The sequence below is a fragment of the Peromyscus californicus genome, unplaced genomic scaffold, assembly GCF_007827085.1.
Source record: "Peromyscus californicus insignis strain IS unplaced genomic scaffold, ASM782708v3 Scaffold_5__1_contigs__length_169319896, whole genome shotgun sequence".
Taxonomy (NCBI): domain Eukaryota; kingdom Metazoa; phylum Chordata; class Mammalia; order Rodentia; family Cricetidae; genus Peromyscus; species Peromyscus californicus.
In genome coordinates, this window is record NW_026294573.1 from 168,304,522 (window position 1) to 168,325,528 (window position 21,007).

The 21,007-nt window shown below is 39.8% G+C and overlaps 1 protein-coding gene across 1 annotated transcript in view; it reads left to right on the plus strand.

Moving 5' to 3' along the window:
- Trpa1 (transient receptor potential cation channel subfamily A member 1) overlaps nucleotides 1-11,716 on the plus strand; it is a 45,616-nt gene extending 33,900 nt beyond the window's left edge. The window contains exons 21-27 of the mRNA XM_052718169.1: nucleotides 845-1,014; nucleotides 3,221-3,350; nucleotides 3,740-3,922; nucleotides 5,526-5,594; nucleotides 7,913-8,023; nucleotides 9,765-9,862; nucleotides 10,517-11,716. Coding sequence (XP_052574129.1) covers nucleotides 845-1,014; nucleotides 3,221-3,350; nucleotides 3,740-3,922; nucleotides 5,526-5,594; nucleotides 7,913-8,023; nucleotides 9,765-9,862; nucleotides 10,517-10,715 — 960 coding nt within the window. The 3' untranslated portion in view covers nucleotides 10,716-11,716. The remainder of the gene's footprint in view (nucleotides 1-844; nucleotides 1,015-3,220; nucleotides 3,351-3,739; nucleotides 3,923-5,525; nucleotides 5,595-7,912; nucleotides 8,024-9,764; nucleotides 9,863-10,516) is intronic.
- Nucleotides 11,717-21,007: the final 9,291 nt, after the last annotated feature.

The following is a 21,007-nucleotide window of genomic DNA, read 5'->3' on the forward strand; positions in this document are numbered from 1 at the left end:
TATTATACATTACAAATACTTTCATATGTATGTGTATTCTTTTTTCAGTAAGATGTCACAATCCTGAGAATCAAGTCACATTGTTGGTTTACCTTAAATTATTTTGGGCACATTATTTAGACTCACTTATCTTCTTTCATTTTCCTAACTAAACATTGCAAATGATAGCTTAAAAACTATGACATTATATAAATCCTTGGTTAGAGTTGATCTCCCTTTTTCTGGTTTATTTTTAAATGGTCTATGGTATGGAACATTTAATGTCTAGTATATTCTACTAAGCACATCATTATGCTTTGGCTTTGTTCTCTGGTTAACTTTTAGCACAGGTCACAAACTTCTTTATAGTGGGACTTGTTTACAATGCCAGAAATGTGTGTCCTCACAGGCAGAAAGATCTCAGGAATTATGAGACCAATCTGCAGTTCTTTAGAAGTTCCCTTAAGCCAGGTGGTGGTAGCTCGTGCCTTTAAACCCAGCACTTGGGAGGCAAAGGCAGGTGGATCTCCGTGAATTGGAAACAAGCCTGATCTACAGAGCAAGTTCCAGGACAGCCAGGGCTACAAAGAGAAACCCTGTCTTGAGAAACAAAAAACAAAAAACCAACCAAACAAACAAATGAAAGTTCCCTTAAGAGGGAATATGCCATTTATAGGGAAAACAAAGAAAATCATGTAGCATTTTCTTAGTTATCAGGTATCCATAGCACAAGGACAGCCAGTGCCTTTGCTAACTCTAGCACTGATTATAAGTCACTCCAGAATGACAGATGTGACACTTTGTCTTTAAAGCATACAGATGCCAGGCTTCTCCATGTGGTAATTCTCCACCCTTCTCTATCCAGAAAAGAAATTACTTCCTGGATTACAACAACGCTCTGGAATGGATTATCTATACAACCAGCATCATCTTTGTATTGCCCTTGTTTCTCAACATCCCAGCATATATGCAGTGGCAATGTGGAGCAATAGCAATATTCTTATACTGGATGAACTTCCTATTGTATCTTCAGAGGTAAGACCAGTTTGGATGATTTTTACATTCTTTAAACCTTTTTAATATCAAAGAAAGACTATTTTAAGTGATGTGAATTTGTAACTTGCTTCTCACTGTCTCCAGTCGTTTTAAATGTGAGGATGTTAATATCTTAATCCTGAAGGGTGGAGGCCTCAGTGTGTACACTGAGGCTTTAACTCCTCACTTTGGGACCCATTAATTATTTTTGGTGTATGTCATTGTGTAGAGGGAGCAGCTCTGCCTATGCAACAACATGTTGTGTAGTTTGCAACATTCCAGATTTCTACCCACTGGACACTAGATGCAGATCCCCACCCTTAGTGTAACAACCAAAAAGTATCCAGACATGGCCATAGTCCCCTCAGTGCCAAATCTGCCTTCATCAACAAGCCTAGCTCAAACGTTGGCAGAAACAGAAATGAAAGTGTTAGCTACTCTTGTTTCCTTGGACATTGTTTGGTAAAAAATTTACTTTGGGTTAAAGCACTTAAATTAATTGAATAAAAGTAATACAAAAACAGGGAATAAAATAATCTAATTTTTAAAAAAGTAGTAAATGATTCAAGAGAGAGAAAGTGGCCTAAGTTCTCGTCCCAAAACTGCTGATGTTGAGTTAAGCATCTTTTTCACATGTTTATGATAACAAGAAGTAGATGGCACTATCTGCATTGTGTCAAAGACGAAATGTAAACACTGAATAGGAGTAATTTACTGAAGGTTTCAGCCAGTAAGCTGGGTCTCCAGGGATATGCTAACCCCACTTTAATCCACATCTCTGGAAACAGTGCAGTCATGCTGACTGAGGTGTGGGCCTGTGGAGAGGGAGGACAGGGCTTTGGGAAAAGGCAGTGACCCAGAAGGAACGTAGAGTCAAGTCAGGCACTATCAGTGATCTGGCCACATTTCTGGTTCTCTTTGGGAACATAGCTAAATTTCCTTTCAGATTTTCCAAAAACTGTATTTCTTGATTGACATATAATATGTATACATGTTTATAAAGTACAAAGGGATGTTTTGATTCAGGTATATATTAAGTAGTGGAATTTTGTTACATGATGTGATTTTTTTTTTAAAGAATCTTTGACAAAGGAAGAGTACAAACTAGTGGCCAGATCTTGCACTTGTGTATCCAAGCATCACAATGTAGTATTCTAAGGGTGGGTTGTAAGGATGGATGAATGTAAATGTGTACTTTGTGCCCTGTCTTAGGGGCTTCTGAGAACATGAGTGTAGCTAGAGTTTTCCTGCCTGGCCCACAGTCAGGACAAATCTCTGTCACCTGCCAGTCCCACAGCCGCTCAGACCCAACCAAGTAAACACAGAGACTTATATTGCTTAAACTGTTTGGCCTAATGGCTCAGGCTTCTAGCTATCTAATTCTTACATCTTAAATTAATCCATTTCTATAAATCTATACCTTGCCACATGGCTTGTGGCTTACCCGCATCTTCACATGCTGCTTGTCATGGTGGCAGCTGGCAGTGTCTCTCTCACTCAGCCTTCCACTTCCCAGAATTCTCCTCTCTCCTTGTCCCGCCTACTTCCTGCCTGGCCACTGGCCAATCAGTGTTTTATTTATTGACCAATCAGAGCAATTTAACAAACAGACCATCCCACAGCACAAGAGTTCCTTTACTTGGTCTCTACTTGAGCCATCACAGAATTTCTGTCCCTAATCCCTTTATTAAGCAACAGGCCTCATTCTCTTTTATTTGGGTTGTGAGGGTTTCTGTTAATCACTTAGAGTAAACTGCCATCCCCTTGGTCAAGCAGTAAAACAAAGAAAAATGGCATTAATAAGAATTACTCTGTCCCGGGCTACACAGAGAAACCTTGTCAAAAAACAAATTTAAAAAAAGGAAGGAAGGAAGGACGGAAGGAAGGAAGGAAGGGAGGGAGGGAGGGAGGGAGGGAGGGAGGGAGGAAGGAAGGAAGGAAGGAAGAGAGAAACAGAGAAGGAAAGAAAAAAGGAAGAATGAAAAAAACAGAAGAGGAGGAGGAGGAGGAGGAAGCAGCCCAATAGTCAGTTTGAAAAGAAGATTTGGTTACTTGCAGGTTTGCATTTATTTATTTATTCCAAAATGCCTGGCTTCAGTGATCTCCTCTATTAAACCTCTTACCTGACTTATTCGACGATAAATACTGAATGAAACACCCCTTGACACCAGAGTGAGCAACTGCTTTAATACTTTTGCTTTTCTAGGTTTGAGAACTGTGGAATTTTCATTGTTATGTTGGAGGTGATTTTTAAAACATTGTTGAGATCAACGGGCGTGTTTATCTTCCTCTTATTGGCTTTTGGCCTCAGCTTTTACGTCCTCCTGAACTTCCAAGTGAGATATTTACATCTTTGGTTGACATCATTACTAGTAATATTGGAAATACATATTTATACTTAAATCTTAATGGTCTAGTAAATTAATAACTGTATTTGAATAGTTTGTATCTTATACATCTTTTAAATGATTTTATTGATGAAAAAGTATCATTTTATTAGATTTTTTTCTCTCGTCAAAAATTTATATTTAAGCACCAAAATGTGTTTTATGTTTACTTTTGATGATTGTAGTTTGTTAATAATACTTCTCATGACTGTATCTTAAGAGTTACATGTGTGAATTTTAAAAGTATTCTTAGTATAATTCTCATCATTTAGTCATTTGGAAACCCTTTTTCACGATATGAGATTTTAATTCCCTGTTTCCTTTTCTTCTTTTCTCAGGATGCCTTCAGCACTCCATTGCTCTCCTTAATCCAGACTTTCAGCATGATGCTAGGAGACATCAACTATCGAGATGCCTTCCTAGAACCATTCCTAAGAAAGGAATTGGCATATCCAGTCCTGACCTTTGGGCAACTTATTGCCTTCACAATGTCTGTCCCAATTGTTCTCATGAATTTACTAGTAAGTGATATCTCATTGCTCACACCATTAATTTTACTTGGAACATTTAATAATACTGTCTTAGGGTTTTCTATTGTGGGAAAGAGACACCATGGCCACAGCAACTCTTGTAAAGGAAACATTTAGTTGGGGTGGCTCACTTACAGTTTCAGAGGTTCAGTCCATTATGATCACGAAGGGGAGCATGGCAGTATGCAGGCAGACATGGTGCTTGAGCTGAGAGTGCTACATCTTTCAGGCAACAGGAAGTTGACTAACTGTTACACTGAGGGAAGCTTGAGAAAAAGAGACCTCAAGGTCCACCCCCACAGTGACACACTTCCTTCAGCAAGACCATACCTCTTTTTTTGTGGGGGAGGTTTCGAGACAAGGTTTCTCTGTGTAGTTTTGGTGCCTGTCCTGGATCTCGCTCTGGAGACCAAGCTGGCCTCCACAGAGATCCTCCTGCCTCTGCCTCCCGAGTGCTGGGATTAAAGGAGTGTGCCACTGCCGCCTGGTGGTCATACCTCTTAATAGTGACACTCCTTTTGAAGGGCCATTTTCTTTCAAACAACCACAAATACCAAGGATTCTTAACCCCTTTAACATCTCTGTATTTGGGGTGTATTAGTCAGCTTTATGTTACTACAAGAAACTACAGAAGGCGGCAAACTTAGGAAGATAAGGTTTAACACCTCCTGGTTCCCATGGTCCAGAGACATGGTGTCCAGATCATGGAAAGTGTCTTAGTTCTGGACTCCCCACCTTTGCTCTTTCTTACCTCCCACATCTTCCTCTAGGTGGCCTACATCCTCACGGCACTTCATCTCTATCATAGCGGTCATTGGAAGAGTCTACAATCTCATTTCTCCGCCGAATTCTTCCTAAGCATTTTCACTACAGAGATAGCTAATTAAAAGTTGATCATTTTGTTTTAAAAGTGGGCCTATTAAATTCATTTTCACGACTCTTTAGAAGTCTTAATCCAGCCCAAACCCATCTGTATGCTTGACTCACCATCATCTTGATCTTCCCCAGGACTGTTTCCGCTTTCCTTCATGCTTATGGAACTCTTGTGCAAGCTTTTACTTTTTCATGGAAAACCCTCCCACCAGAGGTTAACTCTAATCTTTCAAAGTTCAAGTGTCAGGTCTTTTGGACAGACTTCCTTAACCAATGACTCCATCCCCATCACTCATTCTTCCACTTAGCAGAGATCTTGCCACAGTTTGAATGTTTAATCATCAAGATAATAGTATTAAAAGCTCCCAGGCCTTTGAATGACTCTATCATAAGGACAGAGGACTCATGTGCAGGATTCACACCTGTGTGAAAAAGATGCGTTGGAACTTGTCACAATGCTTTTGTCTGCTATTCCTTGAGAATATATAAAATACACTATGTACAACACTGAATCTGCTAATATCATTTTAGATTTCCTGGCCCCAGAAATGCAAAGAACAAATTCACATTGTTTAGACTATACACCATTTGGCCTATGGTGTTTAGTTGCTTATATACCACTTAGTCGATGGTGTTTAATTATTGACATTTGAATGGAAAGTAAGACCAATCTTAATTGCATTTTTTGTTGAGCTATGATTGATCTTTTGTCATATTATAGATTGGTTTGGCAGTTGGGGACATTGCCGAGGTCCAGAAGCATGCATCACTGAAGAGGATTGCTATGCAGGTAAGTATGATAATTATTAAACACATATTGAAATCAATACTCTTATGATTACTTGTATATAAGAAAGCTGATTTTCTAAGTGCACCATTACTTAATATGGATGTCTCCCCATATTGAGAACTGCCACCTGCACCTGTTTGTGTGTTCTTGTTATAATCAAAAGGTAAGGGATTATCAAAAAACACCCTGCAGTAATCTACTCAGAAAAATTGAGAAAGTGACTGACAACTCGTATCAGGTTAAGTTATAGCCAACTGAAGAAACGAGCTTAATTACATGCCAAGCCAAATGCAAATTGGTGTGAGGGTGTGTGTGTGTGTGTGTGTGTGTGTGTGTGTGTGTGTAGATATGTGTTTGTATGTGTGTGTATATGTGAATGTATCTGTATGTATGTGTATATAGGTGTGCATGTGTTTGTGTGTCTCTATATGTGTGTATATGGGTGTGTACGTATAGGTGTTTGTGTGTGTCTATGTATGTGCATATATGTGCATGTGTGTGTATGAGTGTGTACATGCATGGATATAAATCTGTGTAAGTGTGTATGTATGTGTTTGTATGTATATGCATATGTATGTGTGTGTAGGTGTGAATGTAGGTATGTATGTGTGTATCTGTGTGTGTATGTGAAGGTATATGTGTGTAGGTGTGAGTGTTCTATCAGGCTGATCTTGAACTCACTTTGTCACTCACTTTGGCCTTGAATTCATAATCTGCCTGGCCCAACCTCCAGAGTCCTGGAGTTACAGACCTGTGCCACCATAACCCAATTGATATGAAGATTTTTTTCTCATTACAGCCCAAATGTTCCATTCAGAAACTCTCCTGATAGTTTGGCATGTGAAGCACGTGTAATTAAGTACTCATGGTCAAGGCATGATCCCATCCATCATTGATTTATCTTTGCCTTGGCTCCACACTGTCCTGCAAACTGGTTTTATGGGTTGTTAAAACAAAGTAACATGTCTTCCTAACATCCATGCTATTCTCCTGGCTGGCATCAGGGCTCTGACCTTTTTCTTTTCTCAGAATAGAAGTTGACTCCAATATTTGAACAGTCTTATAGCCAGAGGCCTGGGGAGAGACGAAGTCCCTCTTTAAAATAGCTTCTCTTCTGTCTGGGTGTTTGCGCTGCCTGTGGAATGGGTAAATTAGTGGAGAGATGGTGAGCAGTGGATAATGAGGGCCTGGAGATGTAGCTCTATGGTATAGGCTTTGACTAGCATTGAAAGACAATGGGCTTGATCTTCAGCAAATTATCATAAAAATCAAAACAAATATCTGACCAGAATTGCAAGCAAAGCACAAGAAAACATAGCTTTTTTAAAATGGAAACGAATTTACAGTATGCAAAGGGTGGTGTACATCATAAAAATAAATGGTAAGCCAGATAGTGAGTGTGTCTTACTTGAGGCACACTTCATTTGAGGCACCTTGCTCAGGAATGTCTTTATAGTTCACTATTTTGAAATCCTAGGTATTGAAAGCAGTGTGGTCTTAGATTAGAAAGCGAGTGCTGCTACACAGTTGTCACAACCACCACATCCAGAGAGACACCAAGGGCTAGAAATACAGAAAAAAAAAATGGAAGATTGAGGATTCCATGGAAGACTATGGGAGCTCTTAGCTGAGCATGTGTAAGGGCCTGGGTTGGACCCCCAGTACTGCCAAAAAATTAATAAACAATATGAGAATTAAACTAAATACCAGCTCAAAACAGAAACATTAAAGAGATGAAATACTGTGTCTCCAAAGAGAAGTTATATTCAATATATGTCATGGGTAAAACTTTCTGCCCTGCTAATATACGAAGAGAAACCCACAGAAGGATTGTAGGTGTGATAGTTGCATTTTTGTTTTCCTTTTGTTTTGTGCATTGAACTGCATTTGTGTATTCACTTTGTATCTCCCCAGCTAAGCAATCCTTCCTCTCCTGTCCTGAGCACATCATACCATTCAAACTTCCCAGCAGTGCTGAACTCTTGGCGTTGTAACACCCTAAGCATACAGGCTATCTCATTCTTCTTTGTATCTTCAGTGTGGATTACAGCCCCTGCCTGAGCACTAAACACCCGCTTGCTAACATTAAAGTCTTCAGTCATTTCTTCGACTTCACTTGTGGATTGCTCTGGCCACATGGGGGATGAGGCGAGAGAGGGACAAGTAGGTGACTGAGCTAAGTGGCAGGTGAAGGAAGCCTGGCCAGTTCAGTCACTGTGTAGAAATCCAGACATGGGAATCCACTTTTATTTTGCTCTTGAGGTGATTGTTTCAGAGACTAATTAATGATTCATTAATAAACCCAACATACATTTTAGGTGGAACTTCATACCAACTTAGAGAAAAAGTTGCCTCTCTGGTACTTACGCAAAGTAGATCAGAAGTCCACCATCGTGTATCCGAACAGACCCAGGCATGGCAGGATGCTGGTAAGTACTCTTAAGGAAGAGCATACCAAATGATGTTATATGACATTCATTCATTGTGCTGACCTTAGCAGTACCCCTGAGAAGGCTTTGGGTCTGCTCTGCCTGTGGGAAAGAAGTGGTTGTATTTTTGCAAGTGCACAACACATTATATGAAAGTATCAGGATGTCAGGAAGGAGACATCTGTTTATGCACAGCATCACATCCCTGTACGCTCAGGCAGATAGATGGGCAGGCTATACCCTTTTAGTAGCTGTCTAAAAGGACAGGTGTTCTTCATTTGCTTTTCCTAATCACTTGCCACATACATTTATGTGTAGACTTATGTGCAGATGTGTGTGTCTAAATGCAAATATAGAACACAAAATAAAGAACATATATGAGAATGTCTACTTTAGAAGACATGTAAAATCATTAAAGACCAAGTAAGGCCAGTACATTATAGGAGAGAAGAGCCACACTAAAAGTCACAAGTTCCAGATCCTAATTCTGTCACACCCAGGCTGCTCACATCTTATGACTCTTCTTCCTGAGTTCTTTGTAGGTTAATTTTACCTTATGTAGTCACAAAATCATAATCTCTGCACATTAGTTTTTTTTGTTTTAACTCCATACTATCCCCTAATCTTGTACATGGTTGCACCTAAGCCCAGAATACCCATAATTCATTTCTATAGCTGAGAGCTTACTTTTGAGGTCCAGGCCCCTGTATTCAACTGACCACTTTTAAGATTCCATTCGTCTGTCTCAAAGCGTCTTTAAACCTAGCACACCCAAAGCCAAACTTCACTTCTGCCATGCTTCACCCTCTCCTCCCCACAGTGGAAAGGTCCCAGTGTTTCCCTAGGGTTCACTACTGCAGTTCATGTACTATTCATCAGTCTAGGTGGGCTAACCATCCTGGTTATGTAAGACATCCCCTTACTTCTTCTTCTCCCCTCTGGTCCACTCTATATCTAAACATAGTTCACTTGAATTTCTTCGTGTCCTGGACTCCTAGAATTATCTCATTCTTGGTCATTTCACATCTACACTTGACCTTCTCTAGTCGACTTTGATTTAAAAGACACTCAGTAGCCGGGCAGCACTTGTGAGGCAGGCGGATCTTTGTGAATTCGAGGCCAGTCTGGGCTACAGCGTGAGTTCCAGGAAAGGCACAAAGTTACACAGAGAAACCCTGCCTCGGAAAAAAAAAAAAGACACTCGGTGAAGCTGGGGTGTAATACAGCTCAGTGTTAAAGAGCTTCCTCAGTACATGCAAGGCCCAGTGTTCTGTCCCTGCTACCAGAAAAAAAGAGAGCACTAAGTAAAAAATTACTAAAATTTAACTTCAGAAATGTCTATATGGGAAATATGGTTCAGTAGTTAAATTGTGATCAATAATGAGGCCGTGCAGTTTCAAAGAATTAACACCTCGTATATGGAACAGTACTGCACATAATACAGAATGGGCATTTTTCATGAGAATTTGTAAAATGGTACAACAAAGCCCTTTCTTAACAGTCCCTTTCACATTTATGCCTTCTGTATCATTTGCATTTTTTAATTTTTCTCTTACGGATGACACCACCGTAGCTTTTGGCCTGATTGTTTCCCAGGTAGACGAGGAGCTTTGTAAGGCCATAGTGGTACCTAGGAAAATTTGTCCTACTGAACCTGACTTGGGGACTGAACTTTGATGCATGCTCATGAAGTAGTTCTGAATTTAATTCGCCCTTAATAACTACTGTGTTTTACCCACAGCGATTTTTTCATTACTTTCTTTGTACACAAGAAACACGGCAAGAAGTACCAAACACTGACATGTGTTTGGAAATGGAAATATTGAAACAGAAATACAGGTTTGTATTTCTCCATCTGTCTTCATGTGGGAAATTGGGTACAGTTACATTATGATACTGGTATTTATCTCATATATGAAATTAGGCTTTATTGAGGGACATTACTCATGCACTGAAAATCAAGAGACATATTTTAGGACTCTATTTGTGACCATTCACCAGCCAGTTTGCCATCCAAGGAATAAATGGATGAGAATTAAATGTTAATTTCCTTACTACTGGGTTCATTATCATAAACTATATTCTTCATGAGCCAACTGGGTTCATATAACAGAACCCTAAAAAGATTTGGAGAATCCCTTGAATAGCTACCTAGTGGACAGGAGATGTGCAAGAGGGCTCTACAGTTTACCTGAGTTTAGATTCCTAATCAACTATTTAGTAACTGTCCATGGGAAGGCTGCTTAACCTTTCTATGCATGTTTCATATCAGTAGCTGGAAACAACAGCTAGAAACAACAGCTGGTCACAAAGTAGTCCTGTAACTTAGGGGCAATCACTCCAACTTCAGGAATGGATGGCAACCATGAGGCTACAAGCTGAGCCGTTACTTGGTGCCGAACACTTCTAGTCCTTGGTCTTTGCTGCAGTCATAAGGGCTAAGAAAGGGGAAGGGATTAAAAATAAGTTCCTGACACATGCGTGCTCTTACAGACTGAAGGACCTCACTTCTCTCTTGGAAAAGCAGCATGAACTCATCAAACTCATCATCCAGAAGATGGAAATCATCTCAGAGACAGAAGATGAAGATAACCATTGTTCTTTCCAAGACAGGTTCAAGAGGGAGAGGTTAGAGCACATGCACAGCAAATGGAATTTTGTGTTGAATGCAGTTAAGACAAAACCACACTAAATATTATTATATAGTATATATTATAAATATATTAGTCCTAAACATTAGTCACCCAGACCTTTAGTGGGGTGCCTTATGGGAGTGGGGGACTGCTTGACTTACTTAAATGAATGTCAGTTTGGAAAGAGCAAAGAAACGGGAGTTGGACAGATGTCACCATCACTGCATGGGAAACTGTAGTTTCTGCAAATCATATATATATATATTATGTCAATCACCATGTATTGGGAATATCCTTTCTGACATGTTCAAGTTGGACTTTAATGAAGGGTAATCTTATTTGACTGAATAGAAAGCAAAGTTGTTAGAACACACATTATGAAGGACAAGAATAAATGTAATTATTAAGCCAGGACACAAATGTCAATATTAGATTCCTATTCAATATATACTGATATAATATAATTAGATAACTATAGTTATGTATAATGATATATATAGTGATATAACTATATAACAGGAGACGCCTATAGTCCCAAGTATTAGATTCAAACTCTACCATGTAAAGCCTTCCTGTGTTAGAACCTGATATGGGACACTGTAATCTCTGTTTCTATAGTCCCTCCCTTCTCCTTTTCACATTAGCATCACCCTGAGACACTTGACTGAAGTCCTAATTAGTAAACTGTGGTAAGTGTGAATGTTACAGTTGCTATGTGTGGTTCCCTCTGTATTTAGTTTGTCAATTGTGGTGGTTTAAATGAGAAATGTTGTCCATAGGTTCATGCATTTGAACACTTGGACCCCAGTTGGTGATGCTGTTTAGAGAGGTTGACAACCTTGCTTGCTCTCTACTTTCTGGGTGTGGATGAAAATGTGATAGGTCAGATTCCTGCTCCTGCTGCCATGGCCTTTTATCCATTATGGACTCTTCCTCTGGAACTGTAAGCAAAAATAAACTGTTTTCCTTTGAATTTCTTTTGGTCATGGCATTGTATCAGAGCAACAAAAAGTAACTTGTATACCAATGGTCTTAATAAAGGATAATGCCTACACAGTCATTCCTCAGGGACAGCATGGATTTTTGTTGCATTTAGCTTTTTGAAAATTGCAAACGTGCCTTCATCAGATGCACACCTTTATTTCTTTCATGTGTAATACAAAAGTGTGAATTCACATAAACCCGGCACGGAACTTCATAAAGTGATTCTCATGTTTATTCACTCACTGACTCCAGAAGACAACTACTCCATGAACATGACCTTAGCTACGCATGTCCATATGTTATATGTGGACAGTATTGTTCTGAGTGTGTTTATATTCATAGATGTTATTGTTTTGTGTCTCTTTTTCTATTTGTTATTCTTTCTCACTGGATGCTATATTTAGGTTACAAGATAAATTGCACCTCATGTCCATATAGTGTAGAGCCTTTGACAGTCCATCTTATTTTGTGCACCCATCACAGTGTAATTACATGGTCTGAGAGATGGCTATATTGATGGTCTCCACCTTCTTGCTGCCAAATACATCCAGTACAAGTTCAACACTAGGTGTTGCATAGCAATTTGTCATATTATAAACTGAGACAATTTTATATTCATGGTCCAACAGAACACATGGCATGGAGACATAAGTGTTCTATGTGTCCTCATCTTCGATGCGAGTTCTCTGCTTACCATTAAAGTACAAAATCTAGACGTTCCCAATGCATCAGGTATCTACTGATTATAATACTAAGTCCTTCACTGTCTTCAAACTCTACACAGTACAGATCTTTACGGCTACTGAACACCAAGTGAACACTGTGCCTCATGTTGTGGGGAACCCTGAAGTATGCAGGCTGACTTACACAACCTCTGAAGCCTGGAACTCCTAAAACTTACAACTAAGTGAATCATCGTTTGTCTTCTGACATTCTCTTCTGCTGTTGCCTCCAACACCATTTCTTCTGCTCACTTCTCTCTCCCTGCCTGCCTCCTTTTCCTGACTGCTGCAGTGGTGTTTCCATCCCTGAGGTCTCTTCTTGATTCTGATCTCTTGCACACTTTTCTCTTTACAATGTCAGTATCATTATTACTCTGCATAGTACAGCTGACACACTGAGTCCTTTTTTCCCTTCACCCAAAGCCCAGTCTTGCATCTCCATAGTTTTTCAAATTAAATACATACACATTTAGAACAGATCTTGATTGATCTAAACTTAACTTTCCATCAAAGATTCCAATATTTTCTCAGGCTCCTACATCTGAAATTGGCATGCATCAAGATATGTTGAAGCATTCTTCCTAAAAAAGAGCTCTAAGGCTTTATATCCACACTGGAGTAGTATCTCCATAATAAAATGCTTTCATGGTATCTATACAGCACTGAGTCCTTTCCCAGTATTACTAACTAAAGAACAGAGATCATAAAGATTTCCTTCCTCCACAGAAATAACATAACCTTCTTAACCTAATTTAGCCTCTTCTTCTGGTAGGGAATCATTCTTGGTCTAAAAAGTTCATGATTCCTCATCTCCCTCCTCCTACTGTCTTCTGTACAGCCTGTTCTCCCTCCAGCTCTTTCAAAGTTTACTCTATGTGGTACCTCCACATAGAAATCCCCCTGAGTTATGCTCCTTGTCTCTTGTGGACTGATATGCATGTCTCTCCTATTTCTGCCTATAATGATGACCATGACTTGCCTCCGACCCATAACCAGACATGACATAGACTTCTTCCTGGTTCACTTCCATCTTCAGTCTATGGTGATATAAAGTATGACACTTTTCTTCACTTTTTTTTCATACTCTGTGGTTTCTAGAACTCCACCTTGTACATAATCGATGCTCAACAAACACAAACAAGAATCAAATAAAATCAGTGAAATAAGTACAGGCCAGATAAAGAAGGTAAGGGAACTGCCTCGAAGGGGGTTTGTGCCCTTGTACTATTGGCCCTGTCCTACTAACAAGACTTCTTCCTGAGGAAAAGTGTCATGAGAGCCACATGGCCATGCCTTCCCCTCTCACTGCTTCAGTCTGGGTTACTTTTATACTTCTAACTATGGTCAGAAGGAACGACAGAAAGAGTTTGCACTTCAGGATAGAACAGTGTGTGCCTTCATATGGACTCTAGTTCCCCTTAGTTCAGTAACTATGATTTTTTTCATCTCTACAGTGATGACAATCATGTATGTTCCTCGGGCATTGGCAAGATGAGACAATGTGCACACAGGGTACCTAGCTCAATAAATGCTGTTTGGAGAAAACTTGTCCAGCAGATAGAAGCAGACATAAAACTTTGGAATTTTTACATCCTGCCAATTACTCTTTAAATTTCCTTGGAAGTTAATTATCATATTGCTGTAAACTGAAGCTCCCAGATAGTCCTAGAGCCCATTACCCAGGATATAATATAAATCACACAAATCATGAAAACATTTCACTAAAATAAAACTCCTCAGTATTTTAGACTTATTTTTGTCTCAGACACAGATGAACAAACCTTGCCAAACACAGACTGAGCTACTCACCACAGACCAGCATCACGGAGTGTTTTAAACTATCTGAGACATTTTGATATGATCATATTAAACAATCATAACAAGGGAAAGGCCTGTGAGGGTTCCTATGTATCAGACACTGCTAGAAAACCCATGTCTTAACTCTTCAGCATCTCAAAACCATATGTAGGTGCTATAACGACCACTCCTGTTTTATGAAAAAAATCTTGATCCCTCCAGCCTGAATACCACACTTGAAGTCAAACAACTGAGACAGGAACACAACCACACCTTCCCAGATTTTGTGTCCTCATCATGAACCTCCATCCTCTCCTAAAAACAAACAGGAGAAAAGGACATTATTTGACCAATGGCTTCATGCTCAGGTTACTGAGTGGACTCGTGCAGGGAAACACTGTAACTGTTGGTGTTAGAAGGCTAGAGGACACAGGACTTGCAGACAAGGAGAGCAAGTGTGCAGACTTGCCTTCTCAGAGATTGTTGCCATTAAACGATACCACATGCCTCACAGAGCAACCCTAAAGATTTAATGAGTTAATACTAGTACAGTATTTGAAATATTGACTTGGCACATAGCACTCCAAAAAGTACTAGCCAGTATGGAAAACGTGTTTTTGCAAAGATCTGAAAGAATACTCATCTATTTAAAGATTGTTTATTCATTTTTGTTCCAGACTAAGAAAAACAAGAACTATGCAAATCTATCTTAAAAATTCAGTGATGATATCATATTTTACAATGTTTTCAAGCTTGGTTCCAAATTTCACAAGAATAATTTGATTCATGTACTGAATGTGCCATCACTATCTCATCAGGCCAAAATTGACATGTTGCAAGTTGTAAAAACTCAAACAGGCAAGTTGCTTCTTTTAATATGATTGAAATAGACTTCAATTTCAAGGGATGGTGATTCTTAAGAAGGTTAAAAGAAAAGAATATGAAGAGAAAACACATAATTGGATAACTAGGTATAAATATTAGTGTTTATTAAGAGTCTCCCAGGTTCTCTATCTATTAAATGTGTTTAAGCCACAAACTTGTTTTAAATGATATTTTTAGGCACAATACTATTTTTAAAGGCAGTTTTTGATGCTCTTGCATCCTTCTAAAATAATGAGCCATTGACTGTGGTAAGAAAATACTTTTTTAAACTATCAAAGTACTGAGAAGCATCTATAAAACCACTTAGTCAGCAATGCAGTGAGAACTGGGGCATAGCTCCAGACTCCAGTCCAGATGCCCAGCTTTCTACCAAACTTGGCTTCAAGATCTGGAGTGTCATTAAGAGTATCAGGGATATAAGAATATTGAGAGAATCAGGAACTGAAAAGCTTCCCGATCACATACAGAAACGATGCCTCCTACCCAGCAAAATCAGAATCAAATGGCAGAGGATTTGTTTCCAACTCTGTAACTCTTTCCGTTCAGTTCACTGAGTAGTTTCATGATGGATTAAACATCATTGCATCGTATCAGACCACTATAGACTAAAATATCTTAACTGTATGTGTATGCTCACATGCGTCTGGGTATACATGTGTGTGGGTGCCTGTCAGGTCAGAAATGCAGATATAGTTAAATGTGACATATAACTTAAGGACCAAGGGCAAATCCTCATAGAAAACAACTCATATATTTACAAATTATCACCACTCAAGCTCAAGTTCCAATGACCAAGGCAATAGCCTTCCTACCTGCAGATTATATCTTCTGTATTGATCACTGACAACTCTTCACACAAACTGTTTACATTTCACAGTTACAAGTGGTGAACAGTCAATGGTATATTAAGCCACCTGCTTTTATTAGGAAAAAAAATCAATTCCACTGGAAGCAAAGTTAAGAACATAAATAAATATAGAGAAATGCCTTAAAACTATTAGAAATCAAGAATATAATCTACACAGACAAAGCTCCTGCTAGTACATACATGAACACACATTATAAAATAGCTAAAATTACTAAATAAATTAGGACCCACAAAAGCTCAAAAACATACTGAATACTGCACAAACTAAAATAAAATGACCAATTCTGACAAAATCAGAAAAAAATGCAAAATAGAGGAGGACGAAATATTCTCCATTTGCATTGAGAAGTAGTTTCCAGAGTCTGACTTAAACTATTAAAGGTGTGTAAACAAGGAAGCAGACAGAGCAGAAGGAGCAGAAGGAATCTAATGCATGGAACCTGGGGGCAAGGACCAATTCAGATAAGATTATTACTTACGCTAAGGGAGGTTTTGCTGACAAAGAATTCGTGTTGTTGGCCTTTGTCTTAAGTAAACTATCAAAATATGGTGCTGATAGCGATGAATCATATGTAGAAAAACATGGGAAGTCTTATCACACCTGCAGTAGGCTAACCCCAGCTCTATGCTTATGCACCAATTCCCCTACAAAGGTTATTAAAACACAGTTGCCAAGGAACCAGGAGAGCCTGCTAAGATGAGGCAGTCAGCAGAGGATGCCATCTGCTAGGCTGATACAGGTATTCAAATTAAGTTCCCAAACTAGACCAGGGCCTGGCCAGGAAGGTGGTGTCTATGAGATAGGGCTTAAGGCACGGATCAATAGGTGACTGTATTTCCTGGGTAAATGTCACCCCTTCACCTGACCCGGCTTTATCTATTTTTATCTCTGTCCACATTTTGCTCTTCCAATTTTTGCTGCTTGATCACATTTAGAATGACTAAAGAGAGTTTTATTTTTCAGTCATAACCTGTGGAATTTGTGCTTGTACATGGAGAGAGAAAAATAGTAAGCTTGAACCAATACTTCACTTGGCCTTCCTCTCCTGTTACCTTGGTTTTAGTCCCCAAAGTGAAGCCACCTTGGCCCAAATGTCAATGAAGAGTTGAGACACCATCCCTGAGTCCTTTGTGATCTAAGTGAATGGCTGGATCAGTGATTCTCAACCTGTGGGTCATGACTCCTTTGGGGTTGAAGGACCTTTTCACGGATATGCAGAATATCTGATATTTATATTATGATTCATAACATAACATTACAGTTATGAAGTGGGCAATGAAATTAGTTTTGTGTTTGGGAGTCACCACAGCATGAGGAACTGTATTAAAGCACTAAAGCATTGCAGCCTTGTGAAGGTCGTGAACCACTGCTCTAGAAGACTTCAGCTTCATGAAGTCTGCCCTCCCTAGTTATTTAAATGTAATTGTCACTATTTCACTGTAACCCACTCTTCAAATGGCTTTCCGCCTCATTCCCCTCACCTCCAGCTCAAGCATACGTTTGTTTAAACTGTTGACCCTGAGGATGAAGAAGAAACGTCCATGGTATCATAATGTTTCCCTGGTATCAGATATTTCTTCCTGTCTCCATTATGTTCTTCTACTTTGCAATTCCAACTGTGTGGAGGACTAGCGAGGGCAGTGTGTCCTTCGAGCTTGGGAAACATGCAGAACTTCAGACCTCACTTTGAGCTGCAGAAGCAGACTCCACACTTTATCAAGATCTTCTGGTCATCCACATGCAGAAATATGTGTGTACTGCAGTCTAAGTAGGGCTCTTGTAGGGAGGAGATTTCACAGTGACACTGTTGGATCCTGAATCTGAAGGAAGAAAGCAAAAGCCTGAACATGGCTACTCTCAGACATAAGAGATGGTACCCATTCCCTCCCCATCTCTGCTTCTCCTCCTTGTAACATTGGGGTTCCCAGTGCCCATTGACTTACAAGGGACTTGTCAAACCTGAAAAGGGATGGCCAAGGTTGTATCTCAGAGGCAGAGCACTTGCTCAGTCTGTGGAGGGTCCTGAATTCCAGTTTCAGCACCACAATCAAAACTTCATAGAGGTGTTTCCAGAGCAGGTCAGTATTTCAGGAGCTAACTAGTAAAGATCACCATTTCATGGTCAATGGACATGTATTATCTAGTCTATTGGAGGCCCGGCTAGAACAGAAGCAGGGTACAAGGGTGAGTCGGTTGTGCTTGAGCTGAAACATCCATTTTCCTGCCCTCAAACATTAGCCCCCAGCATTTCAGACTTGAACCACTGAGTGCATCATCAGTGTCCTTGTTCTCAGGCCTTTGAGTCTGGAATGGAACCACTTCACAGATCTGGGAAGATTTTAGTCTCCATAGTGACCTGAGCCAATGCTATGCTATGACTTGTTCTATGGACCTATGTGGAAATGGAAATCAAAAGATTGTTTTACCATTTATTATCAGTAAAATCCAAGCACAAATGTCACAAGACAGAATGGGGAATCTGAACTGAGTCACCAGCCACTACTACTCACCACTCATTCCTCAATCCAAGGGGCCACACATCCCTTGGCCCCGCCTTTTCTTTCTGTCATGTACATTCTCAATGAACCCCACCGCCCCTCTCCACACACACACACCTCTTAGACCACAATGCTCCTTTCAATTGGCTAGCAGACTGGTGACAGAATTCCTGTAACACCTCTGCATGTCCTCTTGGGCATGTTTCTCTGGAGAACCCTAATTTAGGAACAAAAAAAAAATTGGACAATGCCTTCATCCATTCTGTGCTGCTGTAATAACACCAGGGACAGGATACTTCCTAATAAACAGAATTATATTCCTGGGGCCCTAATTGGAAGTCCAGTGCCAAGGAGCCAACATTTGATAAGGTTCTGCTTACTCCATCATGAGAGCAGGTGAGAAAGAGGGCAAGAATGTGCCAAATCCATCCTTAACAACAGCAATTATCCCACTCCGTAGGGAATACATGTGCATACTACTGTAGGTTCATGTAGGTTCTGGAGAGCTGAACTCGGGTTCTTGCACTTTCACATCAAGCACTTTCCCCACTGTTTAATCCCCCTTTAAAAAAGTGGAGACGCATTTTCCTTAATTATTTCTCTAATTGGTGAATTATAAACTTTCTGTTCCACAGATCATGCATTTGGTCCTATGAGACCGTGGTGTCTGAAGGCAAAGGTCATGAACAAGGCTGATACTGGTGACAACAGTCCATGGAACCCCAAAAAAGAACAACTGGGGACCCTGAGCTACAAACTGTACCTGGTTGGGTATAAAACCTGTATTTTCAGGGTACAGACATCACAACACAGCATTCAACGTTCCAGAGAGATGGTTCATATATTTCATTTTAATCCAGAGGTGCAGGTCTGGAAAATGGATTGACAAAACTGAAATCATATAGAAAAATCCATTCATCTGGTTAACACTAGATGGCAGTGATTGATAATAATTATCTGGAAATGAATGTTGAGTGTCATTGATAACGGACTCACAGATATGTATGAAATGGCCTTACTCTGGACACAGAAAAGAAAAAGTTACCTGATCCATTCTTGGTGTTTTTGCATTGTTTTACCTATTGTCATAGGCTGTGTCTTCAGGGCTATTCCAGACCAGAACCCCCACACACACTACCTCCTAGAATCTCAAATATGACTGTAATAAGGACATCTATTCTTTTACCCAACTTAAGACCATTTCTAGCACTTTTCTAGTAGATGTCTATTGCTGTAGCTTGAATTCTGAATGTCACTGAGAGGCCAAGTGATGGAAGTCTGAGTCCATCCTGTGGTTCTATCAGGAGATTATGGAATCTACAAAAGGTGGGGGCTAGTAGGAGGAAGTTGGGTCATAGCAGATATGCTCTTAAAGGGGATTCTAGGCCCCAGGCTCCCTTCTGTCCCTCCCCTTTGTGTCCTGACCACCATGAGATGAGCAGCCTCCTCTGCCAAGCATTCCTCAGATGTTCTTTCTGCTAGAGCCCAGAAGTAACAGTGTCAGCTGGTCATGGACTGGAGTCTCTGAAACTGTGGACCAAAATGGCCCTTTCCTCAAGCAACAGAAAACCAACTAACAAAGAGGTGTTAATAAAGACAGTTAGTCAACTTCATATACAAAGTCTTAGGAAGGAAGATAACTCCAGATAACCGAAATTTTCCTCATTTGAAAAAAATAATATTTTATTAATTCTTTGAGAATTCCATATGCCATGTCTGGCTTCCTCTCATTTTTAAATGACACATTCTATATAGAACTCTCCAAACTTAGGCTATCTTCCTATGAGTATAGTTCCACCTATAAATGAGACTTTTGAAAGACTTGAAAGCAGCAATATAATAACTTTGTGGCTTCACAACATCCAGAGAAAAGAGTGGGCAGTAATCATCTCATTGTGATAGAATACAGAATAAAGGAATCAAAATAAGCAATATTCAAGGGCCAGCAATGTAGCTTAGTTGATAGAGTGCTTGTCTAGAATGCATGAGATCCGTGGTTCAACCACCATCACTGCAATCCTACTACTTTAGAGGTGGAGGCAGGAGGATCAAAAGTTCAATTAGATAGTTATACAGCCAACCTGGCCTAGAGACCTATCTAAAAAGAAAAAGGAGGAAGGTGAGGAGGAAGAGTTCCCTAGTATGCAGCATCTCTGCTGATGATCAGTCTTTTAATCCAATATTCTATATCCAGGCTTATTTTTTTGTTTGTTTGTTGTTTCCTTACTGGATAGAAGTCTTCTTGGTAGGCAACTTTGCAAGATGGAAGTGTCTGACTCCCTTCTGTAATATCCATTTGTGGCCCATAGAAGTACATGCCCTTGGTCTCACATGCAGCTATGCTGCTTGCTGTGTACTTTGTCCTTTATGACTTCAGAAGTGTATTTGAAAGCAGTGGTACTCAGTGGGGAATAAAAAAGGGAGGCCATTTGACGGTAAGAAAGGGATGAGGAAATGCTGCTTGCATCTAGGAAGGATGATCCTAAATATCCAACAGTATATGAGGCAGCCTTTTGCAATAGAGAATATTCAACAATGATGCTAACAGCCCCAAGGAGTAGAGAGAGGGACAACATTCAGGACTCGATGCAAGCAT